The following is a 21,465-nucleotide window of genomic DNA, read 5'->3' as shown; positions in this document are numbered from 1 at the left end:
AGAGAGAACGCATTCCAAATGGAACACAAGTGTGCCTCCCAGGCCGGGCTCTCCTCACTCTGCTTGGGGACAGCAGAGAGCAGGATGTGCGCGCTGCATCCCACGCGGCCGACCTTTCAGTCTCGCAGTGCTGCCTTTCCCGCCGAACAGCCCAGGCTTTCTGCTCAGAGCCAAATTTGCAGACTATCTTAAGGAACCCCAGGCGGAGGACGCCTGCCGGAGCTCTGCTGAAGGGGGAGACAGACAGAGAGAGACGGAGAAAGAAAAGTTTTTCAAACTCTCCATGAAGTGTGCTATGTTCTGCCATTCATTCCCAGAGTCGCAGAAGCATTCCACTCGGGAAAGGGAGCCTGCGGCGAGCAGCACAGGTGAGAAGAGCCTGGGAGAGCAGATTAATTCATCCTCTGCGTTTTCTATGTGAGGACAGTAGTAGAGGCCAGTGGGGCTTTGAGAAGGCCCAGAGATGAGTGCCAACAGCAGCAGCTCAGCGGGCCAGCTCCTATGGCAGGGGCCGGTGTGTATCAGCTGGAAGCCGGATATGGAAGGAGCTGTCTACCACCTGGCCAGCTGCATCTTGCTCCTGGGCTTCATGGCGGGCAGTGGGGTGTATGGCTGCTTCTACCTTTTTGGCTTCCTGGGCACTGGCTACCTATGCTGTGTGCTGTGGGGCTGGTTTCATGCCTGTGGCCTGGACATTCTCCTTTGGAGCTTCCTGCTGGCAGTGGCTTGCCTGCTCCAGCTGGCACATCTGGTCTACCGCCTGCGTGAAGACACCCTCCCCGAGGAGTTCAACCTGCTGTACAAGACGCTGTGGCTGCCGCTGCAGGTGCCCCTGCAGACATACAAGGAGATTGTTCACTGCTGCGAGGAGCAAGTGTTGACACTGGCCATGGAGCAGACCTATGCCGTGGAGGGTGAGACACCCATCAACCGCCTGTCCCTGCTGCTCTCGGGCCGGTGAGCTCCTCCATCATGCCCAGAACTTTCCCCCTCTGGCCCACACTTCTCATTTCCTAGCCTGTCCCTTTCCATTTCGTGTCCCCGTCTACTTAGGAAGGATGTGGCAAGTCAAACAATCTAAAATAGATTTTTCTAAGAGTAGATTTGCTTCCTCTTTCTTAGCATTTTCCAGATCACGAGATGACTGTTTGGCAAGAATGATGGTGTGTGCTCTTGCTACTGGGTATGGGGTAATTGTTTCTTGAGCCACACCTGAAATGACTACACACACACACACAAACACACACAAAGCTGTGGCAGCCTCTCTTTGGGAAATGGGACCTCTCCCAGAGTAGTTTGTTCCTTCCATAATCAGTCAACATTTTCTAAGCACCAACTATGTGCAGGGAACAATGCCAGAAACTGAGAGGAGTTTTCCGTAATCCCTATTCCTGGCTAAGTCATCAAGGAAACAGCCCCCCATGTATTTGGGACATCCTGTACAGACTCTGTAAGGTAGCCTCTCTGTGTGTAGTCAGGTATGGAGAGAGAATACCCCTTGTCCACTTTTCCATTTCTCTTGTTCTGTTGAGACTCTGGCATACCAAGAAGTCGGGTACAGATGAGGGTCCAACAGTGAGAGACAGATATAGCAATGCCTGTGTGTTGTTGATGCGGTGGAGACACGTGCCTCCTTTGAAGATGGACAAACATCGGCAGAAATTAGTCTTAGTTAGGATCAGTGAATGCCCAGGCAGCCTGGATGTGAATGTTGGCTACTGATATCTGCTAAGAAAATACCGGGGCAATTTGTGCTGCACACTTGGTAGGCATCGGTGATTTTTTTTTTTTTTTTTTTTTGAAACATGGCCCTACTAGTGCTTCTGTACCCTACCTCCCTACTAGCTTGCTTGAGAACAAGACAGTGTGGTAGAAAAGGTAAGATGGTAATCAGAAGAAAGAAAGAAATCAGATAAGACTGCCAAACACACAGTGTTGTTTTTTAAAGTTTGATAATGATGATGATGGTACAACTAATAATAAGAATGATTAGAATACATATTATATATTAATTATATAATCTAAAGAGTTGTGTGTCTATGCTTTGATGTGGCTTAGGCTTGGAGGTCCTGGATTGAGTGAGCTAAAAAAGAAGACATTTTGTGGGCTGGCCTCCCATTACGTTTATGAGTTAATTGCAAGTGTAAGCAAATGCAACTCTTTGGAAACAAATAAAGATGTAAATACAGGCCTGCGCCGCGGCTCACTAGGCTAATCCTCCACCTAGCGGCGCCGGCACACCGGGTTCTAGTCCCGGTCGGGGCGCCGGATTCTGTCCCAGTTGCCCCTCTCCCAGGCCAGCTCTCTGCTGTGGCCAGGGAGTGCAGTGGAGGATGGCCCAAGTGCTTGAGCCCTGCACCCCATGGGAGACCAGGAGAAGCACCTGGCTCCTGCCTTCGGATCAGTGCGGTGTGCCGGCCGCAGTGCGCTGGCCACGGTGGCCATTGGAGGGTGAACCAATGGCAAAGGAAGACCTTTCTCTCTGTCTCTCTCTCTCACTGTCCACTCTGCCTGTAAAAAAAAAAAAAAAAAAAAAAAAAAGATGTAAATACAAATACATCAGGACTAGTGCCAAAATGCTTGCTACCTACAGGTCAAGGCTTGAAGCAAAGACAATGGAGGGTCCCATGATGTCCCTTGCTCCTAGCAGCTCCTGTGTTCAAATGGGGGACTTGAGACCAGCAGAAGTGCCCCCTTCATGGGCTGGTGCTCATTTGCTGGAAGCCTATTACAATGGCAGCTGGTTCATGTCTCATGTATGATTGTTTTAACATGAACTTGTTTAAGTCCCCTTCCCTGTGATGGGGGCATGGGAGTTTACTCCTCACTGTAGCTTTTCTCAGTATGCATGGCATCAAAGGCCTGCATCAAAGTTAGACCATTTTGCTGTTTTTTCTTGCTTTTCAAGGTTTGGACCAAGAGTCTTGTCATTGTTGCTGTTGTCTTTCAGTGTCAGCCTGTCTCAGTTTTGTGAAGGTGGTCACAAGGAAGAGACCTCCAGTCCCTGCTGGAGAATCCTTGTTCCTGGGGTGGTGATAGTGAGGGACTAAACACTTCAAAGTGGAAACAAGAGCTCCATGCCCGGAAACAGGGCCCTCTTGTGTAGACCCCCTCATCTCACATGTGGACTCTCATCTGGAGCCCTGTGCTCAACCCTCAGAAGTCTTTTTAGGGCAGTCAGTTCCTTTCAAGACTCAGGGAGGCAAAGTGACTTCCCCAAAGTCTATCCTGCTGCCAGTGTGTGCTTACCACTGGAGAGCTTCCCTCACACACAAAGCACAAACTCCCTTGTATACAAACCCCCGAGTAGGGAACAGACTGTCTATGCTGTTCCTTGAGGAGGAAATCACCTGTCATCTAGGAAGTGCAGAAGGGAGAAGAGACTGATGACAAAGGAGAGAGTCTACTGCTTTCAGTGGCTTCAGTAGGCCCCACAGGCCCACACTAGGATGTGGTCACTCTGTTCCCCCAGACTTGCCTGGGTAGGCAGATTCCTGGCCCGAGGCGATGATGGGAGGGTCTGATGTGCACAGTGGCAGCTCCTTTCTCTCCTGTAGGCGTCCTTTCTTGGAGAAGCTTTTCCTGGAGAGTTTAACTCCTTTTTATGATGACACAGTGAGCTTGCTCACGCCTCTGTTCACTCTTTCTTCTCTCCCCGCACAAATACATGTTAAGACTAGGGCTCCAATGTTAACTATGAACGGTACTGTCCCAGTATGATGGTCTATCAACAAGAGTCAGGAATTAGTGTTTGTCATCATGGTCAGTGACAGATATACCCACCGTATTTCCACAGAGAAGCGCAAAGTGCTGAGACAGCAGTAGCTAGCTTAGCAGCACTCACTGATCTGGGGAGGTCAGACTTGGAGGACAGCTTAAGGGGAGCCTTGAGAAGAGGTTAGCTCGAGACAGTGTGTGTGAAAACCCTGACGTAGCAGAACACAGCACTCGATTTTCTCCTGCATCCATTCGTTGCCCAGGGCAGTCCTGCCAGGCAGTCTATGAATTACCTGCTCTCCTAGGAGCAAGCCTATCTCTGCCGTTGGAGGCTGTGGGCTGACTCCATCCTCAGCTTGACTTGAGACCTACATCCCCTTTCATCTGTCTTTCATCTTTAAGTTGTCAGGCATCTGGCAATAGTTTATCAGTTGGTGATGGTGTTTGGAAATTTGTATGCTGCCACATATATTTCTAGGCATTCATTAAAACAGCATGACTCAGGAGTGCTAATATCTCATTGGCCAGGACTTAGCCATGGCCGCATCTAACAGCAAGGGAAGCTGGGAAATGTAGTCTTTAGCTGTGCAGCCCTGTGTCCAGTTAGAACTCCAGTTCTGTAGAGAAAGACAACAAACAGAGATACTGGAGAAGAGACTGGACTTCCCAGCTCTCCGTCTACCCCCAGCATTCTCTGCTTTTCGATATTCTGTTCAAACTTCAGGACACAGCTCAGATGTCATCGTCTTTGAGACGTCTGCCATCCAAAGAGAACCAACCTCTCCCCTTCCTCTGTGTTCCTCTTTCACAACAGCACGTAGCACACTGATTCGCCGTCAGTGATTGATCGACTTGTGACTTCCACTCAGCTGTGAAGTTCTCAAAGGCAAGGGCCAGCTCAGACCCGTCGCTGCATTCCCAGCCTCCCGGAACTCAGAAAGTGCTCTCTGTGTATTTGTTCAGCCAGCCACGCTCCAGAAATAATGGAAGGATAGCTCCATCTACATGGACAGGGTGTGTCTTTGAGATCTTTCTTGTCTTCCCCCCTTGCCAGATAGAGGCACCTTCTTGCCTGATATAACTCGCTTCAGAAGAGGGGTTAAAGACTCAACTCTGAGGCTTTTTTGGAGAAAAGAAATAAAAGCCCATCTTGTATCCTAATCTTCTTCCAGATGCAACATCATATCTGAAATTCGTTCAGTACACCCAGACACAGCCAGTGACGTGCCTTTGGTTCTAACAAGTCCTCATCCGCTGCGGCCCCTGTCCCTGCAGGGCAGAGCACCAGGCTAGGTGCCAGCCACCTAGACACAGAGTCAGCAAGCAGCATGAGTGATGTTTCTAAGTCCAAAGTTGTGGAGCCAGCCCTGTGGTTGTGAAGATAGGCAAGTCAAGGGCTATAGAAAAGAATATTCACAACATGCAAACAAATATATCAATTGCAATTATTGGCAGTAGCCACAAGTGCCCTACCACCCTCAAAAGCTCTGGTGACAGGGTGGCAACATGGAGTCGTGGCTGGAACACAGACTCTCAGTCCTGCTGCTTGGTAGCTGTGTACCCTTCAACTCACCACTCAGCCTTTCTGAGCATCAACCTCCTTAGCTGCAAAACATGGGGTGGGAGGGATAACCTACCTTGGGTTATGGTGAAGATTAATAAGAGAACACTTTTAAAGTGTCGGAGACTGAAAAGCAATTACAATGCAAGCATGAGATGTATCAATCAGGGCTCTTCATGCAGCCTGTGTGGTGCAGCTCTGAGTTGCTGGGAACACTCTATGTTGTACTGTATCTGAGCCACAGGCCGCAGGGGCTATGTGATTCACACAAGTGAGAAGCTGAATTGCTACCCTGTAACTTGCCACACGTGGCTAGTGGACAGAGAACTCTAGAGCACTGGTTTTCACCTTGGCTGTGTGTTGGCATCCTGGGAGACTTAAAAACTGATACTGTCTGCAACCCACCTTCTGAGATTCCCGGTTCCCTGCTCTGGCATAGGCCTAGTCCTAGGTGATTTTTAACACCTGCTCCACTGCACTCTTATCCCCCCACGTCTTCCACTCTGCAGCATGGAATTGGGAACCATGGGGAGAAGGAGAAGGAGAAAAAAAAATAGGAGGCAACCCAGGGCTCGGGAGTGGAAGCAGCGTGGGTTTGCTCTCTGAGCTGCTTGCCTGTGGTCGTGAGGCTGCTCCTGCTTTGGTCTGGCCCTGATTTGGGTGAGGTATTCCTGCTGGAGGAGTCAGTCATGTGGTCAGCAACACAAAACCTCAGGAAGGGGGTCGGGCAGCCATTTCCCTTTTCCCACACGGTCTCTCCTCTCCCTTTGCAGGGTCCGTGTGAGCCAGGACGGGCAGTTTCTGCACTACATCTTTCCGTACCAGTTCATGGACTCTCCTGAGTGGGAATCGCTGCAGCCCTCGGAGGAGGGGGTGTTCCAGGTAACAAGGAGCCCCACGGCAGCACCACGTCGCCCCGATGCACTGTCCCCTGTCCCTGCTTATATCTGTCCTTCCTCCCCACCTCCTCCTCTGCAGGAAAAGTGCCTGAATCCTGGCGGGGGGGGGGGGGGTAGGGCGGGGGGAGGTACTGGGCCCGGATGGAGAGGCCCTGTTGCCTTTTTTTTTTTTTTAAGATGTATTTATTTATTTGAGAGGCAGAGTTACAGAGAGGCAGAGGCAGAGAGAGAGAGAGAGAGAGAGAGAGAGAGAGAGAGGTCTTCCATCTTCTGGTTCACTCTCTAAATGGCCACAATGACTGGAGCTGGGCCAGGTTGAAGCTACGAGCCAGGAGCTTCTTCCAGGTTTCCCACATGAGTACAGGGGCCCAAGGAATTGGACCATCCTCTGCTGCTTTCCTAGGCACACTAGCAGGGAACTGGATCAGAAGTGGAGCAGCCAGGGCTCTAACCAGCACCCATATGGGATTCCAGTGCTGCTGGTGGTGGCTTAACCTGCTACGCCACAGCACTGGGCCCCTTGGACCCATCACTCTTGTGCTAAAATACTTTCAGAAAACCCTGCTGGCCACATGATAAAAACTCACACTCCTTGCAAGGTAGTGTAAAACCTTCAGTGAACTCCAGTCATATCTCCCTATGTTTTCTGCTTTTACTAGCTGTGCAAACTAGTGACACTTCCCTAAACACCCAACAGTGTCCTGCAGCTCCAGGCCTTGGCTCCCACTTTCTCCCCACACCAAAATACACATCTGAGATGCATTGCCCCCTGTGGACAAGACACCTCACTTGCTCCGTGAGGCCTGCCCAGACTGACCTCGCCAGCTTCCCCCGCCACACACACAGCTGCTGGCTCCTGCTCACCTGCCTGTCCTCCTTTTCCTTGCTACTCTCTGATGAGTGCATTTTCCTTCCTGTCTCGTGCATGGTGAACTCTTAGAAGTAAAACTCTAGGCTTCTCTCTTGCTCTGCCCCAGGTGCCCAAGGACAGCATCTGGGACCCAGCAGGTGCACAGTGAAGGCTCGGTGCGCTGGCTTGCTAGGGACTACGCGGGCTTCACATCCACACTCCAAGGAGGGGCTCCAAGGGGAAGTCTGGCCACCTGGCTCCTACCCTCCTCTCTGCCAGTCCTTCAGATTTTCCTTGCAGTTCTCACGGCCTGAGTGGCCAGCACATCTCAGGCCCTGCGTATTACCTAGCCTCGGCTTTTCATTCTCACAACTCTATGGGTTGCCTGTTATTATTGTTAACAGATAAGGAAACTAAATCCCCAGATCACCATGTAATTTGCCCAAGGTCTTCAGCTACAACGTAGCAAACCCAGGGAGCCTGGATCTACTATTTCTATTCTGTTTTTTAAAAATGGGAGGGCATCAGGGAGTGGAGTTTCTCATGCACACTCACACTCTTATAGGGACTCCCCTGTCCAGATGCTTTGCTGGTGTTGGGTTCCATGTGTCTCCTACCACTTCTATCAGGGAGTCCCTGGAAGCAGAATCTGAGCCAACCCCGGAACAGACGCATGCCTGCCAGTGCCGCCTGGCAAGGCCAGCTTCCGCCCCCACCCTGACACTTGGCTCTGTGATGACGAAGCCTGAGAGGCAATCCTGATCCCACTACCAAGCTTACCCGCCACCGACCCCTTGATTGTGGTCCTGCCTGCCACCCGCCACCCACCTGCTGTCTCTAACCAGCCCAAGCATTCTCCTATGGGAAGGCTCCCAGGCCACAGGAATATGCAGGAGGGCTGAGTCAGGTCCCAGGCTAGGCCGACCAGGCTCTGACACTGACACCGAGCAACAGGTGGTGGCAGGCCGGTGTCCTCCCCAAGTTATGCTCCAGAGGAAGGGCTGTAACCCCAGATGGCCTCTCAGCCTGGAATGTCGGCATGGGCGTGGCCCTCCCATTTATATTTTTAGTGTGCACCCACACATTTGCTGCTGGCTGTGTAAAGTCCCATTTCCTCTCTGCAAATGTCAAGCATCGTTCCGTGTTATAGTTCATCCTGTCCCTCCCTTTACATCATCTTTGTGGCCTGAGAGAGCAATCCACACTGGCTGCCTGAAGGATAGCTCACATTGTGGTTGACACAAATGCATCAAGTCCATCACACCTCTCAACAACTCAGTTAGATCCAAATGCATTGACTGTTCAGCACCGTGACTCTCCAGTTAGTCACACAGCACAGCAGGGAGGAGGAATCGCACAGAAATCATCATCATTGCTCCGACTTGCATCCTGTGTTGCTGGCCTAAACCCTATTATTTATGCTATTTCATTTAATCCATTCAAACAACTGCTAACGTGAGTTTTAAAGAAGAAGCTGGATACTGCTCAAAACTTCACAGACATGCCCATATGGCACGCATGTGGGAGCTAATCCAGACACAGTTTCTGGAGGGCCTTTGGGGGAAGACCTTGCACAGGCCTTGACCAAGTGACAGTATATGGTTGCATGACAGTGGTGGACTTCCCTTAATTTACTTATCTGCTTCAGTGAAATTATTTTTTTGAGCACTCGTTACAGGCACCACTAAAGGTAAACAGAATAGGTGAAGACCCCAGCCCTCACACACTTTGCATTCTAGTTGGGAGAGAGAGACAGAAATAATCACAGACATAATGAATGAGTTAAGTCATAGCATGCTAGAAGGTGCAAACTGCTGGCTAAAGAAACGATGACATAGAATAGTATAAGGGAGTTACAGTTGCAACTTTAAGTTTGGTGGTTATGGGAGTCCTTGTCATGTAGGTTACCTTGGTCACAGACCTGAGAAGTGACAGTGTGAGCTCTTTGGATATCCTGGGGGAAGAACAGATATCAGACAGAGGGAAGGGCCAGTGCAAAGTCCCTGAGGTAGGGCTGGTGTAATTGAGGTACAAAAAAGGAGGCCAGAGCACCCAAAACAGAGAGAAGGAAGAGAAGTTGGAGCGGTGATGGGGTGCCAGGTCACGGAGGGCCAGAGCATATATTTTCTAGATAGAGCCAAGAGAATTTCTCAAAGGCTTAGATGTAGTATGTGAAAGAAAGTGGGGCTCAAAGACAATTCTGAAGCTCTTGACCCAAGCAACTGCTAGGATGGAGCTGTTATCTGCCCTAGTAGAGCTGATTGGGGTGGGGGGCAGAATAGGAAGTTCAGTCTGGAATGTGTTTGGTTTGTGTTATCTATGGCATTTAAGTGGAGATGCTGAATAGACAGTTGAATATTTCAGTCTGGAATTCAGCAATGAACCCTGGGCTTGAGACATACATGCGGGAGTTGATTGTGCCCAGTTAATATTTAAAGCCACTGGACTGGGTAAGATCACCAAATGAGTGAGTGTGGACAGAAAAGGGATTTAACAATGGAGGCCTGGGACTCCAGTGTTAAGAAGTTGGGGAGGGAGCCGGCGCCGTGGCTCAATAGGCTAATCCTCCACCTTGCGGCGCCGGCACACCGGGTTCTAGTCCCGGTTGGGGCGCCGGATTCTGTCCCGGTTGCTCCTCTTCCAGGCCAGCCCTCTGCTATGTCCAGGGAGTGCAGTGGAGGATGGCCCAGGTGCTTGGGCCCTGCACCCCATGGGAGACCAGGATAAGTACCTGGCTCCTGCCATCGGATCAGCGCGGTGCGCCGGCTGCAGCGGCGGCCATTGGAGGGTGAACCAACGGCAAAGGAAGACCTTTCCCTCTCTGTCTCTCTCTCTCACTGTCCACTCTGCCTGTCAAAAAAAAAAAAAAAAAAAAAAAAAAAAAAAAAAAAAAAGTTGGGGAGGGGCCAGCCCTTTGGCATAGTAGGCTAAGCTTCTGCATGTGACGCCAGCATCCCATATGGGTGCTGGTTCTAGACCTGGCTGCTCCATTTCCAACCCAGCTCTCAGCTATGACCTGGGCAAATAGCAAAAGAGGGTGCAAGTGCCTGGGCCCCTGCACCCGTGTGGGGGACCCAAAATGTGCCCCTGGCTCCTGGCTTTGGATCAGCTCAGCTCTGACCATTGCAGCCATTTGGGGAGTGAGCCAGCAGATGGAAGACCTTTCCCTCTGTCTCTCCCTCTCATTGTTTTTAACTCTATCTCTCAAATAAATAAATCTTTAAAAAAATAAGAAAAAGTTGGGGAGAAAAAGGGGATGCAGTAAAGGAACCTGAAAAGGGGCAGTCAGGGGAATGCACCAGGGTGTGTGTCAGCCTGGGAGCTGAGTAAAGGCATGGCAAAGAGCAGGGGTGTCAGTGGGCTTGAATGCCCAGGAAACTGACCACCGGATGCAGTGACTCAGAGGTCACTGATGACCTCATCAGGGACAGCGTTTGTGGATTGCCAGGGACAAAGCCATATAAGCTTAAAGAGACAGTGAGAAGAGGAATTGGAGACAGTGAGAATAGACAGGTTTCTCAGGGAACTTTGCTAAAAAAGAGGAGCAAATTCCTGGAGTGGTAGCTGGCCAGGGAAATGAAGTGAAGAAAAGGATACTGTCCTTTAGACGGGAGAAATCCGAGCTTGTGCACAGGGATGCCCGCAGCCTTCAGGATGGAGATGTTCATGTGTAGATTAGCTCTTACTGAGACATACCCACCATGTGCTCTGGAGGGGAGGTCTGACCTGGGAATCGTGCAACCACAAGATTGTGAAAACTGCTTGCAGAACTGTTAGCAAGGGACAGATCTCCGGTATTATTTTCAGAATTCTCATGAAGCAACGTGTTCAGAGAGATTACATCATTTATGTAAGAAAAACCAGCTTCTGGTCTTGAGTTTGGGGTGGGGTGGAGGGGGTGAGAGGGGGAAATGAATAAAGGAAATGGAGGAAGGGCCAGCAGAGAGGAGGGAAGAGGAGAGGAGGGTAGTGGGAGATCAGGCAGGCAATGCAGGAAGTTAAAGGATGATATATATTCGCTATTTGGAAAGTCAACCCTACGTTTAATTAGATAATGCATTTAAAGTGCTCAACACAACACCCGGCTCACAGTCACCTCTTGATAAATGGTAGCTGCCACCACCATCATCATCATCACCTCCACTGTCTCCATCCACAACCATACACCATGAGCCCTGCCATCCCTAAATATTATGCCAATCAAATTATAGAAAAGTATGTGACTCCACACCCATTTCTTATACTATCCCAAGCATATTTCCATTTTTGAAAAAAGATTTATTTATTTGAAAGCCAGAGTTACAGAGAGAGAGAGAGGGAGAGAAAGAAAGCAAGATATCCCATCTGCTGGTTCACTCCCCAAATAACAGCCAGGAGCCAGCAACCTCTTCTGGGTCTTCCACATGGGTGACAAGGATTCAAGGTATTAGGGCCATCTTCAGCTGCATTTCCCAGGCCATTAGCAGGGAGATGGACCAGAAGCGGAGTAGCCTTGAAACAAACTGGCGCCTATATGAGATGCCTATGCTGCAGACAGCCATTTTACCTGATGGTCCTGCATGTTTCCATTTTAACCCTAGCTTTACCACTTGTCATTATTTTGACGAGATTTATATAGCACCTACTGTATGCTGGGCACACATGATTGCTTATATCCCCTGCAAGTGCCATTTAACTAGGCATCGTGGACATGTAATGAGTGCTCAGATGAGCAAAGAAATGGAGAATTGGGTGCCCTCAGCTTTCTGCTCTTGAGAGGCTGTCTTCCTCTGGGCCCTTTTCCTGACTACTCATCAGATCTTTCTGTGATAGACAAAGTAAGAGCAACTTCATGTACCTGAGTCCCAGGCCAGAGCCCCATCCACTGGATGTAGTTTGCCCTGCCAACCAGAAGCTTTTCCTGTAACTAAGCTTCTTTCTACCCTTTCTGTGTTCCTACCCCTGATCTACGAGGGCACTTCAAAAGACGAGTTTATTTTGGTGCGAAAAAAATTGGAGTCCATGCATAGTTGTTTCATAATATGCATTTTAAGACCCTTCACATGCATGGATTTGAACATCTTTTGCATCAAAAAATGAACTTATCTTTTAATTTCATTTTCTACAAACTTTTTGAAGTATTATCCTTCTTTATTCTGAAAATGAAGTCATCAGCATATTGACCTCTCTTCAGAGCATTAGGAAGCTTGTTCTAACTACCTATCTTATCTATCATCTATTATCTATCTATCTATTTATCTATGTATCTATCTATGTATATATCTACCTACTTATTCTAACTATCTATAATCTATCTATATCTGCCTATCTATTATCTATCAATCCTCTATCATCTATCTATCGATCATCCATCTATTATCTATCTATCTATCTATCTATCTATCTATCTATCTATCTATCTATGTCAATTGCAAGACCCAGGACCTTCTTCTGCTACTAGTGGTGTCAGCCATGGCAGCCTAGGAGAACTAAGGAACTGGGAGGTTCCAGAGCGAGGGGCTGGCCGACCCCAGGACTCCTGAAACAGGACACCCCCATCTCAGTGCATGCAACTGAAAGTCTTTCCCTGGACCTCCTCCAGGCAAGCCCGTGGAGGTACTTCAGGAAAAGGACAGCCGTGTTCCCAGTGACTGGCTGTTTCTCGGTGCTCAGCGTGGGTGGATTTTCTAGCTTCAGCCTCACTGTCTGCTTCTGACCCCTCTCAGGTCACCCTCACAGCTGAGACGGAGTGCAGCTACGTTTCCTGGCCCCGGAAAAGTCTCCACCTTCTCCTGAACAAGGAGCGGTACATCGCGCGCCTCTTCTCAGCCCTGCTGGGCTATGACATCTCAGAGAAGCTCTACACTCTCAACGACAAGCTCTTTGCCAAGTTCGGGCTTCGCTTTGACATCCGCCTGCCCAGTCTCTACCACGTCCTGGGTCCCACTACCCCAGACGCAGAGCCAGGGTCTGAGAAGGAGGAGGAGGAAGCCCACATGCCAGCCGTGTCTCCTCAATCCGTGGCCACCGCTGCCCAGCAGATGCCCCCTTGTTCTCCCCCTCCAGCTGCCACCAACCTTCCTGCACCTCCGTCCCGGGCCAGGATGTCCAGGCCCGACAGCGGCCTCCTGGGTGAGGACTCCACCAGTCTGGTGCTGGAGGATTTTGAGGAGGTGTCAGGATCGGAATCATTTATGGATTATAGGAGTGATGGGGAGTACATGAGGTGAGGGGAGAACTAACATGGGCACAGTCACCGGCTGAGGACCCAGTGTAAGTACTCGGAATACAGCTGCCACACATTCCTGCCAACAGCTGGGCTCAACACAGCTTGGAAGGGCAAATATCCGTCTGCTGCATCTGCTCTCAGAGGGCTCACGGAAAGTGGCATGAACCCAGTCTTGCAGATAGCAGCTTGCTCTGGGTATATGCAAGGCCTGAGGGGTTTCCTTCTTTCCTTTCCTTTCTTTCCTTTCCTTTCCTTTCCTTTTCTTTTCTTTTCTTTTCTTTTCTTTTCTTTTCTTTTCTTTTCTTTTCTTTTCTTTTCTTTTCTTTTCTTTTCTTTTCTTTCTTTCTTTCTTTCTTTCTTTCTTTCTTTCTTTCTTTCTTAAGATTGACTTATCCATTTGAAAGGTGGAGTTACAGAGAGGGAGAAGGAGAGAGAAAGAAAGCCAGGAGCCAAGAGCTTTATCCCGGTCTCCCACATGGGTGTAGGGGCCTAAGCACTTGGGCCATCTTTTTCTGCTTTCCCAGGAGCATTAGTAGGGAGCTGGATGGGAAGTGGAACAGCCGGGACTTAAACCAACGCCCATATGGGATGTTGGCACCGCAGGTGGCAGCTTAATGCAGCTATGCCACAGCACCAGCTCCAAGAGGGGTTTCTTAAAAACTCATTTATTATTATTAACTGTGATTGTATTTTGGAAAATGGGCTGGTTGACATTTGGAGGGCACTGATAGGTTACTAAATTTTTGCACAAAATTGTATAATAGCTGAGGCCACTTCTGGGGCTAAAGGGAATTTTATCTGGCATACATTTTAAAGGAAAGAGAATGCTGGCATGGTCCTGGTTCCTGATGATCGTCTTCCAGACATAGAGTCCATTCTGGAACACAGTTGTTATTTGGCCTGGACTGGGCAGGTGTCCCTGTTACAATTGCATTTGGGGGCGGGCATTTTGTCTAACAGTTAAGCTTCCAGTTAAGATGTTGACATCTCACACAAGAGCCCCTGGGTTCAATTCCCAGATCCAGCTTTCTGCTAACGTGGGACTTGGGAGGCAGTAGTAATGGCTCAAGTATTTGGACCCTGCCACTGCCTCGACTGATACCCTGGCTTTGGGACCCAACCCACATGTTGCAGCCATTTGAGGAGTGAACCAGCAGATGGGAACTCTGTCTGTCCCTGCCTCTCAAATTAAAAACTAAACCAAAAAAATGTGTAGGAGGTGAACTTTAAAAAGTTGTTGGATGGAATTAAAAGGTAAGTGTATTTTGGTATAAAAAAAAGTGAGAAGTCCAAGCATAGTTTTCTCGTGGGACATGTTTTCTACAAAGTTTTGATGTCTCTTCCTCTTGTAAAGAGACTTGTGATTACAGCCTAATGGCTCAGGGAGGAACTGTCCCCACCTTGCTTTCCTCTCGGCCAGTGGACGATGTTCAGGTTGTTGGGGGCAGAGGACTGGACGCTGCTCTGATAATACTGCGCTGTGCTTGGGTATGGCCCTGGCTTTCCCCCAGCAACCCACACCTGAGGGAGGTGGGGTGGACGGGAATCTGGGCAGGCCCAAGGGCACCTGTAGGACTTCCCTCTCAGGGTAGTGTACAAGGGAGGCTACATTCGGCAGTTCTGGAAAATTGCGTTCTCATTGCCCCAGGCTGCTCTCACAACACTGTGACATTTGCTGCTGGGGCTCTGCCCAACCATGGTGGATGCCTGGCTTCAGCTGAGGAAAACCTCACCCTTGTCAATTCACAAGGCCTTCCCCAGGAAAGGGGGCACTAAGAAACCCAGCATGCTTTGGGAAGCCCTGAGACACCAGTCCAGGGTACACAAAGTGAATGAGCGAATGTTTGCGTGTTTTGAAAAACAAATTGTATAAATGATGAAAGAGGTAAGAGAGGAGAATGCTAGGAGGTTACATAATTCCTTGTGTGGCTACAGAATTTATAATCTCCGGCGGTACCAGTGTCCTCAGCTGAGCGATCCTGGGGTAGTTCCAAGGATCTGTCTACGCCAAGATCACTACTGGCCTCCCCGCTGGCACTGTCGCCCCTGCCCAGCACACTGCTTCTGTCCCGTCGACCCCTCTCTGCCAAGCACGCCTGCCCACCTGTCCGCTCTTCTCAACTCCCAGCAGCTCTCTGTGTTCTAGGCTGCTCCTCTGGGTTCCTTGCTTTTCCTGGTCATGTTGGCTCTCCCAGTTCTTTTCTCTTTCTGATTATACACAGCCGTTGGCTGCCTCAGTTTCCTACTCTTGAGTCTCTTCTTCTGAGCTCACTTCTCCCTCTCCATCTGTTCTCTGTCTTCTCCCACTTTATTGTTCACTGATTTATCTCTCCTTTCTCCCTCTTTTCCTTTCTCAGTTCCTTCCTTGCTTTGTCTTCTCTTCCTCCAGGGCCTCCCTGGTTCCCCTCATTTTATTTGTTTTAATTGGAACTCCTCCAAGATCAGTGTCTTTCCGTCTATTTTTAAAAAACCAGGCAAAGGTGTGAAAATTCCCAACTTTCTGAATATTTTCCACGTTTTGGGGGCAGGCAGCTTGGGGGACAAGAAAGAGGCCAGGACTGGGAAGCCTGCCTCCTCTGCTTGGCTTCTAAGCAAATGTATGGCCTTTGGCAAACCATCCAACCTCCCTGAACCCTGCTTCTTCATTGGAGTCTGTTGGCCCCACTGTCTCCTCTTGACAGATGTAAGAAGGCAAAAGCTGAGTTTTTCACACAAGATAAAGGGAAGTGGGACTTGAGTACAGCGGGACTTGAGTCCCAGGAAACCTGTGTCTTTTCCTAGTAGCTCTTTAGTTTTCACAATTGCTCTGGAGCCATGGCCGCCCTGGTGGGTGGCGGGGCCGGCTTGCCTAGAAGTTCTCTCACTTTTGTCCCTGAGAAGAATCTGTCACCTACCCTGAGATCACTGTGCATTCATTGTGAAAGATCACAACTCGGTCCCCAAGTCCTCACCCCAATACTGTGAACCTCATTCAACCTCTTCCGAAAACTCGAGTTGGGAAAACTGCTAAGGTAACTCACCTTCTAAAGCACTGGCATGTGCAGTAATGAAACAGTAGCAGGTGTTTTATGTTTAAGTGATAGAAACGGAAAAGACATTCTCTTTCAAACCATAGGGTTTTCAGAACAACTTGAAAATATGGTCAAACTGCTAAGTTTCAGATGGTTCTCAATTTAGTCTGTGATAAGAGGATCATTGAACCTGAGCTCCTTTTCTGGCGTGGTGGTTTTGGATGCATGGTTTGGCTTGTTTCCATCCAAGCCCCTTCAGGGTTATGACAGTGAAATAGGTGTTTCTCCATGTGATTGGTAGCAGTTTGTCATCATTTCCTTTATAAAGTATAGCACAACTCACCATCTGTTTCCTGGCTCTTCTGTTACCAAAATTTGTTCTGACATAGCACTTAAATAAGAGGCACGAAGCTGCTGAATTCTGCAGCATTGTGAATGACATAGTCCGGTCACATTGACACTGGGGTTTGTCTCTGACACCAACTCAATTGGAAACCAACTTAAAACGGGCAGCGCTTCCACTGGAATTCATTAATTTATTTCTTTATTTGCTTGTTTGTTTATTTTTGCTCATCTGAACATGACAGACAGCAATGGCAAAATTTGTCAGGTGGCTAATTTTCCTGCAAATGTTTGTTTAGCACATCAGAAATATTGTTTCTCTTGACATGGAACTCTTTTTTTAAAAGAGTACTTTCCTTCAGTCTGGTGGTGCCCATAATTGGAAATTGGCGCTGTGAGGCTATGGACCTTCCAGTCAGAACTCAGGTTACCCCTGCCCTCACTGGGATTTTTCCCATTTAATTTATGGGCAGCCTCCTCAGTGATCTTCCCTCTAGGAGGTGCCCTGTGAATGGGGGACTCGTCTTGGAGAAGTGCATCTGTGAGCTGGTCAGCTGACTTGGATAAGGAGTCCATTGTCACAGACTAAGCTGAATGCTGTCTGAAATTGGGTCAGTTTTTTTTTAAAGATTTATTTATTTATTTGAAAGTCAGAGTTACACAGAGAGAGAAGGAGAGGCAGAGAGAGAGAGAGAGAGAGAGGTCTTCCATCCGCTGGTTCACTCCCCAACTGGCTGCAACGGTTGGAGCTGCCCTGATCCGAAGCCAGGAGTCAGGAGCCTCTTCCAGGTCTCCCATGCAGGTACAGGGGCCCAAGGACCCGGGCCATCCTCTACTGCCTTCCAAAGACACAGCAGAGAGCAAGATCAGAATTGGAGCAGCTGGGACTTGAACCAGCACCCATATGGGATGCCAGCACTGCAGGCGGCAGCCTTACCTGCTATGCCATAGCACCAGCCCCTTGGGTCAGTTTTGATTCTGTTTTTATGTGGTCCCTAAAGCTCTGCGGCTTGGAAAGTGAAAACTCCATTTTGTGTGTGTTCTCTCTATTATTTAAACAAGCAATACAGTGGTTATAATAAGGAGGCCAATTCTCTGTGGTCAGAGAAGGGGCTCGGGATATAGTCCCAAAGGCCCGAGAAGCAGTCCCACATTTTGGACATGGTGTATGCTTCAGGCACCATGCTAGGTCATCACGGAAGATACCTAGGTAACAGGCCGGCGCCGCGGCTCACTAGGCTAATCCTCTGCCTTGCGGCGCCGGCACACCAGGTTCTAGTCCTGGTCGGGGCGCCGGATTCTGTCCCGGTTGCCCCTCTTCCAGGCCAGCTCTCTGCTGTGGCCCGGGAGTGCAGTGGAGGATGGCCCAAGTGCTTGGGCCCTGCGCCCCATGGGAGACCAGAAGTACCTGACTCCTGCCATCAGATCAGTGCGGTGCACCGGCCGCAGCGTGCCGGCTGCGGTGGCCATTGGAGGGTGAACCAACGGCAAAGGAAGACCTTTCTCTCTGTCTCTCTCTCTCTCACTGTCCACTCTGCCTGTCAAAAAAAAAAAAAAAAAAAAAAAAAAAAGGAAGATACCTAGGTAAGAAGTGGAAAGATCTGATCTCCAGGAACAGGACAAGTATAACAGCTCCAAGTTCTCAAAAGAGTGGGAATTAGAATTCAGCTTGATTCGGTGTAGTGCTTTGGGGAGAAATTGGATTACCAGGGGAAAGTTATAAGAAGACGAGGATTTCAGCTTCTCATTAAAAATAGATTGCCCATGGGGTGGTGAGTTACTCATCACTGCAAGAGTTCGAGCAGGGACCAGAGGGAATCTTCGGAGATTGTAGGAGGTGATTCAGGCTCTGGGGAAGCAGCCTTAGATGACTGCTGATAAGGCACCTCTCACTGTCTGCCACACCCTGATCCCATGGTTCTCAGGGCTGGACACTCATCCTGCCACTCAACTACCATCAAGGACAGGCGGCTCACCTGCAGAACAGGATCTGTATGCCTGTGTCTCCCTGACCAGGTGACTATGAAGAGTAATAGAAGGAAATTATATAAAGCAGTTTCAAGTTGCAAAGCATGAGTTAAATGTGTGTGTTCTAAAATCCTGCCGTGTATACTATCATCCAGCTCTGTATCATCATCATCATCATCTTCATCATCATCATCATCTTCATCCTCAGAATTACATGTTTTTCCCTCATTTCTCCAAGTTTGGCTTTCCAGGGCAGGCGCCTAATCCTGTGACAACAAAAGGTGGAGGCCTCTCGAGAACCTGGGTGGCCCCTTAGCCTCTGACTTCAGTGCCGCCACCCCCAGCCTGCTCTCCTTTGTTTGTACAGGCCGAGACAGCCCAGGTGCTTGCCCTTGGAAGTGACCCTAGGTGCATGGGAGCTGTCAGTGCTGGTAAATAGCACCTTTCTCCCCGAGCCGACGGGGAGACTCCTGGGCTGGGAGTTGGTCTTCAGAGTGGCGTGGTGGGAAGTGGGGTCTCTGGTGGTGCCACCTCGGCCTGCCACAAGCTCTGTGTGAGAGTCCGGTGAGCTGGGGGCCAGGTCTCTCCCCACCCTGAGGGTCATAGCAGCCTTGGGGGCACCCTGCTGCCTGTGCCAGTCTTGTCCTTTCTGTTTAACGGGCCTCGTTCTCCCAACTCTCATTTTTAGAAAAAAAAAGGGGGGGTCTTACAAAACATCATTTTTTTAAAAAAATTATTTATTTATTTGAAAGGCAGTTACAGAGGAGACACAGAGAGAGAGAGAGAGAGAGAGAAAGAGAGCAAGTGAGCGAGAGAGAGCTTCCATCTGCTGGTTCACTCCCCAAATCACTGCAGTGATAGGGTTGAGCCAGGCTGAAGCCAGCAGCCAGGAGCTTCTTCCGGGTCTCCCATGTGGGCGCAGGGGGCCAAGGACTTGGGTCATCTGCTGCTGCTTTCCAAGGTGCATTAGCAGGGAGCTGGATCAGAATTGGAGCAGCTGGGACTGGAGCTGGTGCCCACATGAAATGCTAGCACTGCAGGCCACGGCTTAACCCACTGCACCGCAGCACCAGCCCTGAAACTTAGCATTTTTCAATTCAAGTATTGTTTTTCACTCGGTCTGTTGAGCGCAATGGAAGTAGAGCTCTGAAGATTGTTCAGAGAAAAGCAAGAGTTGATTTCCTTGTCTCCTTGCCTATAAAATACTCCAGAGGCTTGCTCTTGATAGCTTCAAAGCTGACACATGCTAGTATTCTGGAATGAAATGGCTGCCTGATGCACCTTCCCCTACTATGTTAGGCTCTGGGGACAGCTAAATTATGGGGAAATACTAGAAGGGGGGAAAAACTGAAAAGAGCCCTGGAGATTAGGTGAGCTGTCCGGAGCCACAGTGCTGACACCATCCCTCTTTGTCTTTCCACAGCTTCTAGAGCTCCTCTCCAGAGCCACTCTCAAGTTACGTCCCGAGGACAGGCCCCCTTGGCTCCAACCCACACTCCTGAACTTTAAGGATCAGTGGGCCACCCTTCTCCCCGTGGCCAGCCCGCCTCCCCGCCGTGTTCACAGGACGGTCCCTCGTGCGCACCCCCTTCCCCTCACCCACCGGAAGCAGGCTCACTGGCAAGGTGGGAGCAGACACAGAAGGGGCCAGCACCAGAGCTAGTGGCTTTGGGAAATGCACTGTCCTGAGCCCTCTTTCTGAGAGAGGCAGCCAGAAGCACAAAAGTGTACGCACCTTACCAGCTGCAATCGTGAGCGTGTACAGTGGGGGTTACAAAAGCCACCTCACTGGGTTATTGTGAGCATCAGATGAACTGATTTAAATAAAGCACCTGCAACCCAGCACGGCGTCCAGAAAGCACCCGATAAACCCCTCAGCTCCCGGCCGAATGTCGTTTTCTTGAATCGTGCGAAAGGATCTATGGAGTCGGCTCTCCGGAAACTTGTCACTCGTGGTTATGTGTCATTTTTCCAGTCCTATTCAGTGTATGGAAGTAGAAATTTAAAAACCTTGCTTTCCCTCAGGCTTTTACACTCAACTTACCAATCACTTGTTCTGTTTATAAGCCTACTATTAAACTATTTTTAGAAAGTCTTTTTTTAAGATGTATTTATTTATTTGAAAGTCAGAGTTACACAGAGAGAGGAGAGGCAGAGAGAGAGGTCTTCCATCCACTGGTTCACTCCCCAACTGGTCGCAGCGGCTGGAGCTGCGCCAATTCGAAGCCAGGAGCCAGGAGCTTCCTCTGGGTCTCCCACGTGGGTGCAGGGGCCCAAGGACTTGGGCCATCTTCTACTGCTATCCCAGGCCATAGCAGAGAGCTGGATCAGAAGTAGAATAGCTGGGTCTCAAACTGGTGCTCATATGGGATGCTGGCACTGCAGGCAGCGGCTTTACCTGCTACGCCACAGCGCTGGCTCCTAGAAAGTTTTTTTTACAAATGCAGTTAATTGGATTTCCTTAAACATTTAAAATATATATAATGTATTCTCTTTTCTTTTTTCCATGAATACTCGAACGTATATTCTATTTATCCGTTGCTGTGGAATACCTATCCCTAAACCATCACTTAATGGAATATCTTGCTCGTGACTGTGAGACGTGTCTGGATTCAGCAGAGTGGTTCTTACTCAGGATTTTTATGTCAATGTAGTCAGAGTTGCTGGGCCTAGAAGCCTCTCAGAGGTGTCCCCACTCACCAGCCTGGAGCCTAGACAGGCAGCAGCTCAACAGCTGAGGGCTGGGACAGTGCTGGCTCGCTCTTGCTCTCTCTCTCTCTCTTCCCTATTCATTGTTGTTGCTCTATAGCACTCTGTTGCATCATTATACCAAAGTTTACTTACCCGTTCTACTCTTGACGGGCATTTGGTTTAACTTAAGGCAGTTTCCGATGTGCTGCTGTGAACAT

General features: G+C 49.4%; 1 protein-coding gene across 2 annotated transcripts; it reads left to right on the top strand.

Annotated features, from left to right (window-relative positions):
• On the top strand, positions 1–20,651 carry POPDC2 (popeye domain cAMP effector 2). Of its 2 annotated transcripts, none has more exons than XM_008266880.4 (4): positions 1–957; positions 6,052–6,160; positions 12,733–13,279; positions 19,980–20,651. In XM_008266880.4, exons 1-3 carry the CDS (start codon positions 464–466, stop codon positions 13,234–13,236), a joined length of 1,107 nt encoding a protein of 368 aa, XP_008265102.1. In that variant the 5' UTR covers positions 1–463; the 3' UTR covers positions 13,237–13,279; positions 19,980–20,651. The 2 variants fall into 2 exon arrangements, with proteins under 2 accessions (XP_008265102.1, XP_002716712.2); XM_002716666.5 differs by having other exon boundaries at positions 46–957; positions 12,733–13,138.
• The last annotated feature ends 814 nt before the right edge of the window (positions 20,652–21,465 follow it).

Source organism: Oryctolagus cuniculus, chromosome 4, assembly GCF_964237555.1.
Source record: "Oryctolagus cuniculus chromosome 4, mOryCun1.1, whole genome shotgun sequence".
In the NCBI taxonomy this organism is placed as follows: Eukaryota; Metazoa; Chordata; class Mammalia; order Lagomorpha; family Leporidae; genus Oryctolagus; species Oryctolagus cuniculus.
The sequence above is the reverse complement of the archived record's forward strand: the minus strand, read 5'-3'. Positions and strand labels throughout refer to the sequence as shown.

What these genes read in the sequence shown, in the direction of transcription:
- POPDC2 (XM_008266880.4), top strand. Translation starts at nt 464, where the DNA reads ATGAGTGCCAACAGCAGCAGCTCAGCGGGCCAGCTCCTATGGCAGGGG. An exon ending in TCCCTGCTGCTCTCGGGCCG is followed by an intron (nt 958 to 6,051) that starts GTGAGCTCCTCC and finishes CTCCCTTTGCAG; the next exon opens with GGTCCGTGTGAGCCAGGACG. An exon ending in CGGAGGAGGGGGTGTTCCAG is followed by an intron (nt 6,161 to 12,732) that starts GTAACAAGGAGC and finishes GACCCCTCTCAG; the next exon opens with GTCACCCTCACAGCTGAGAC.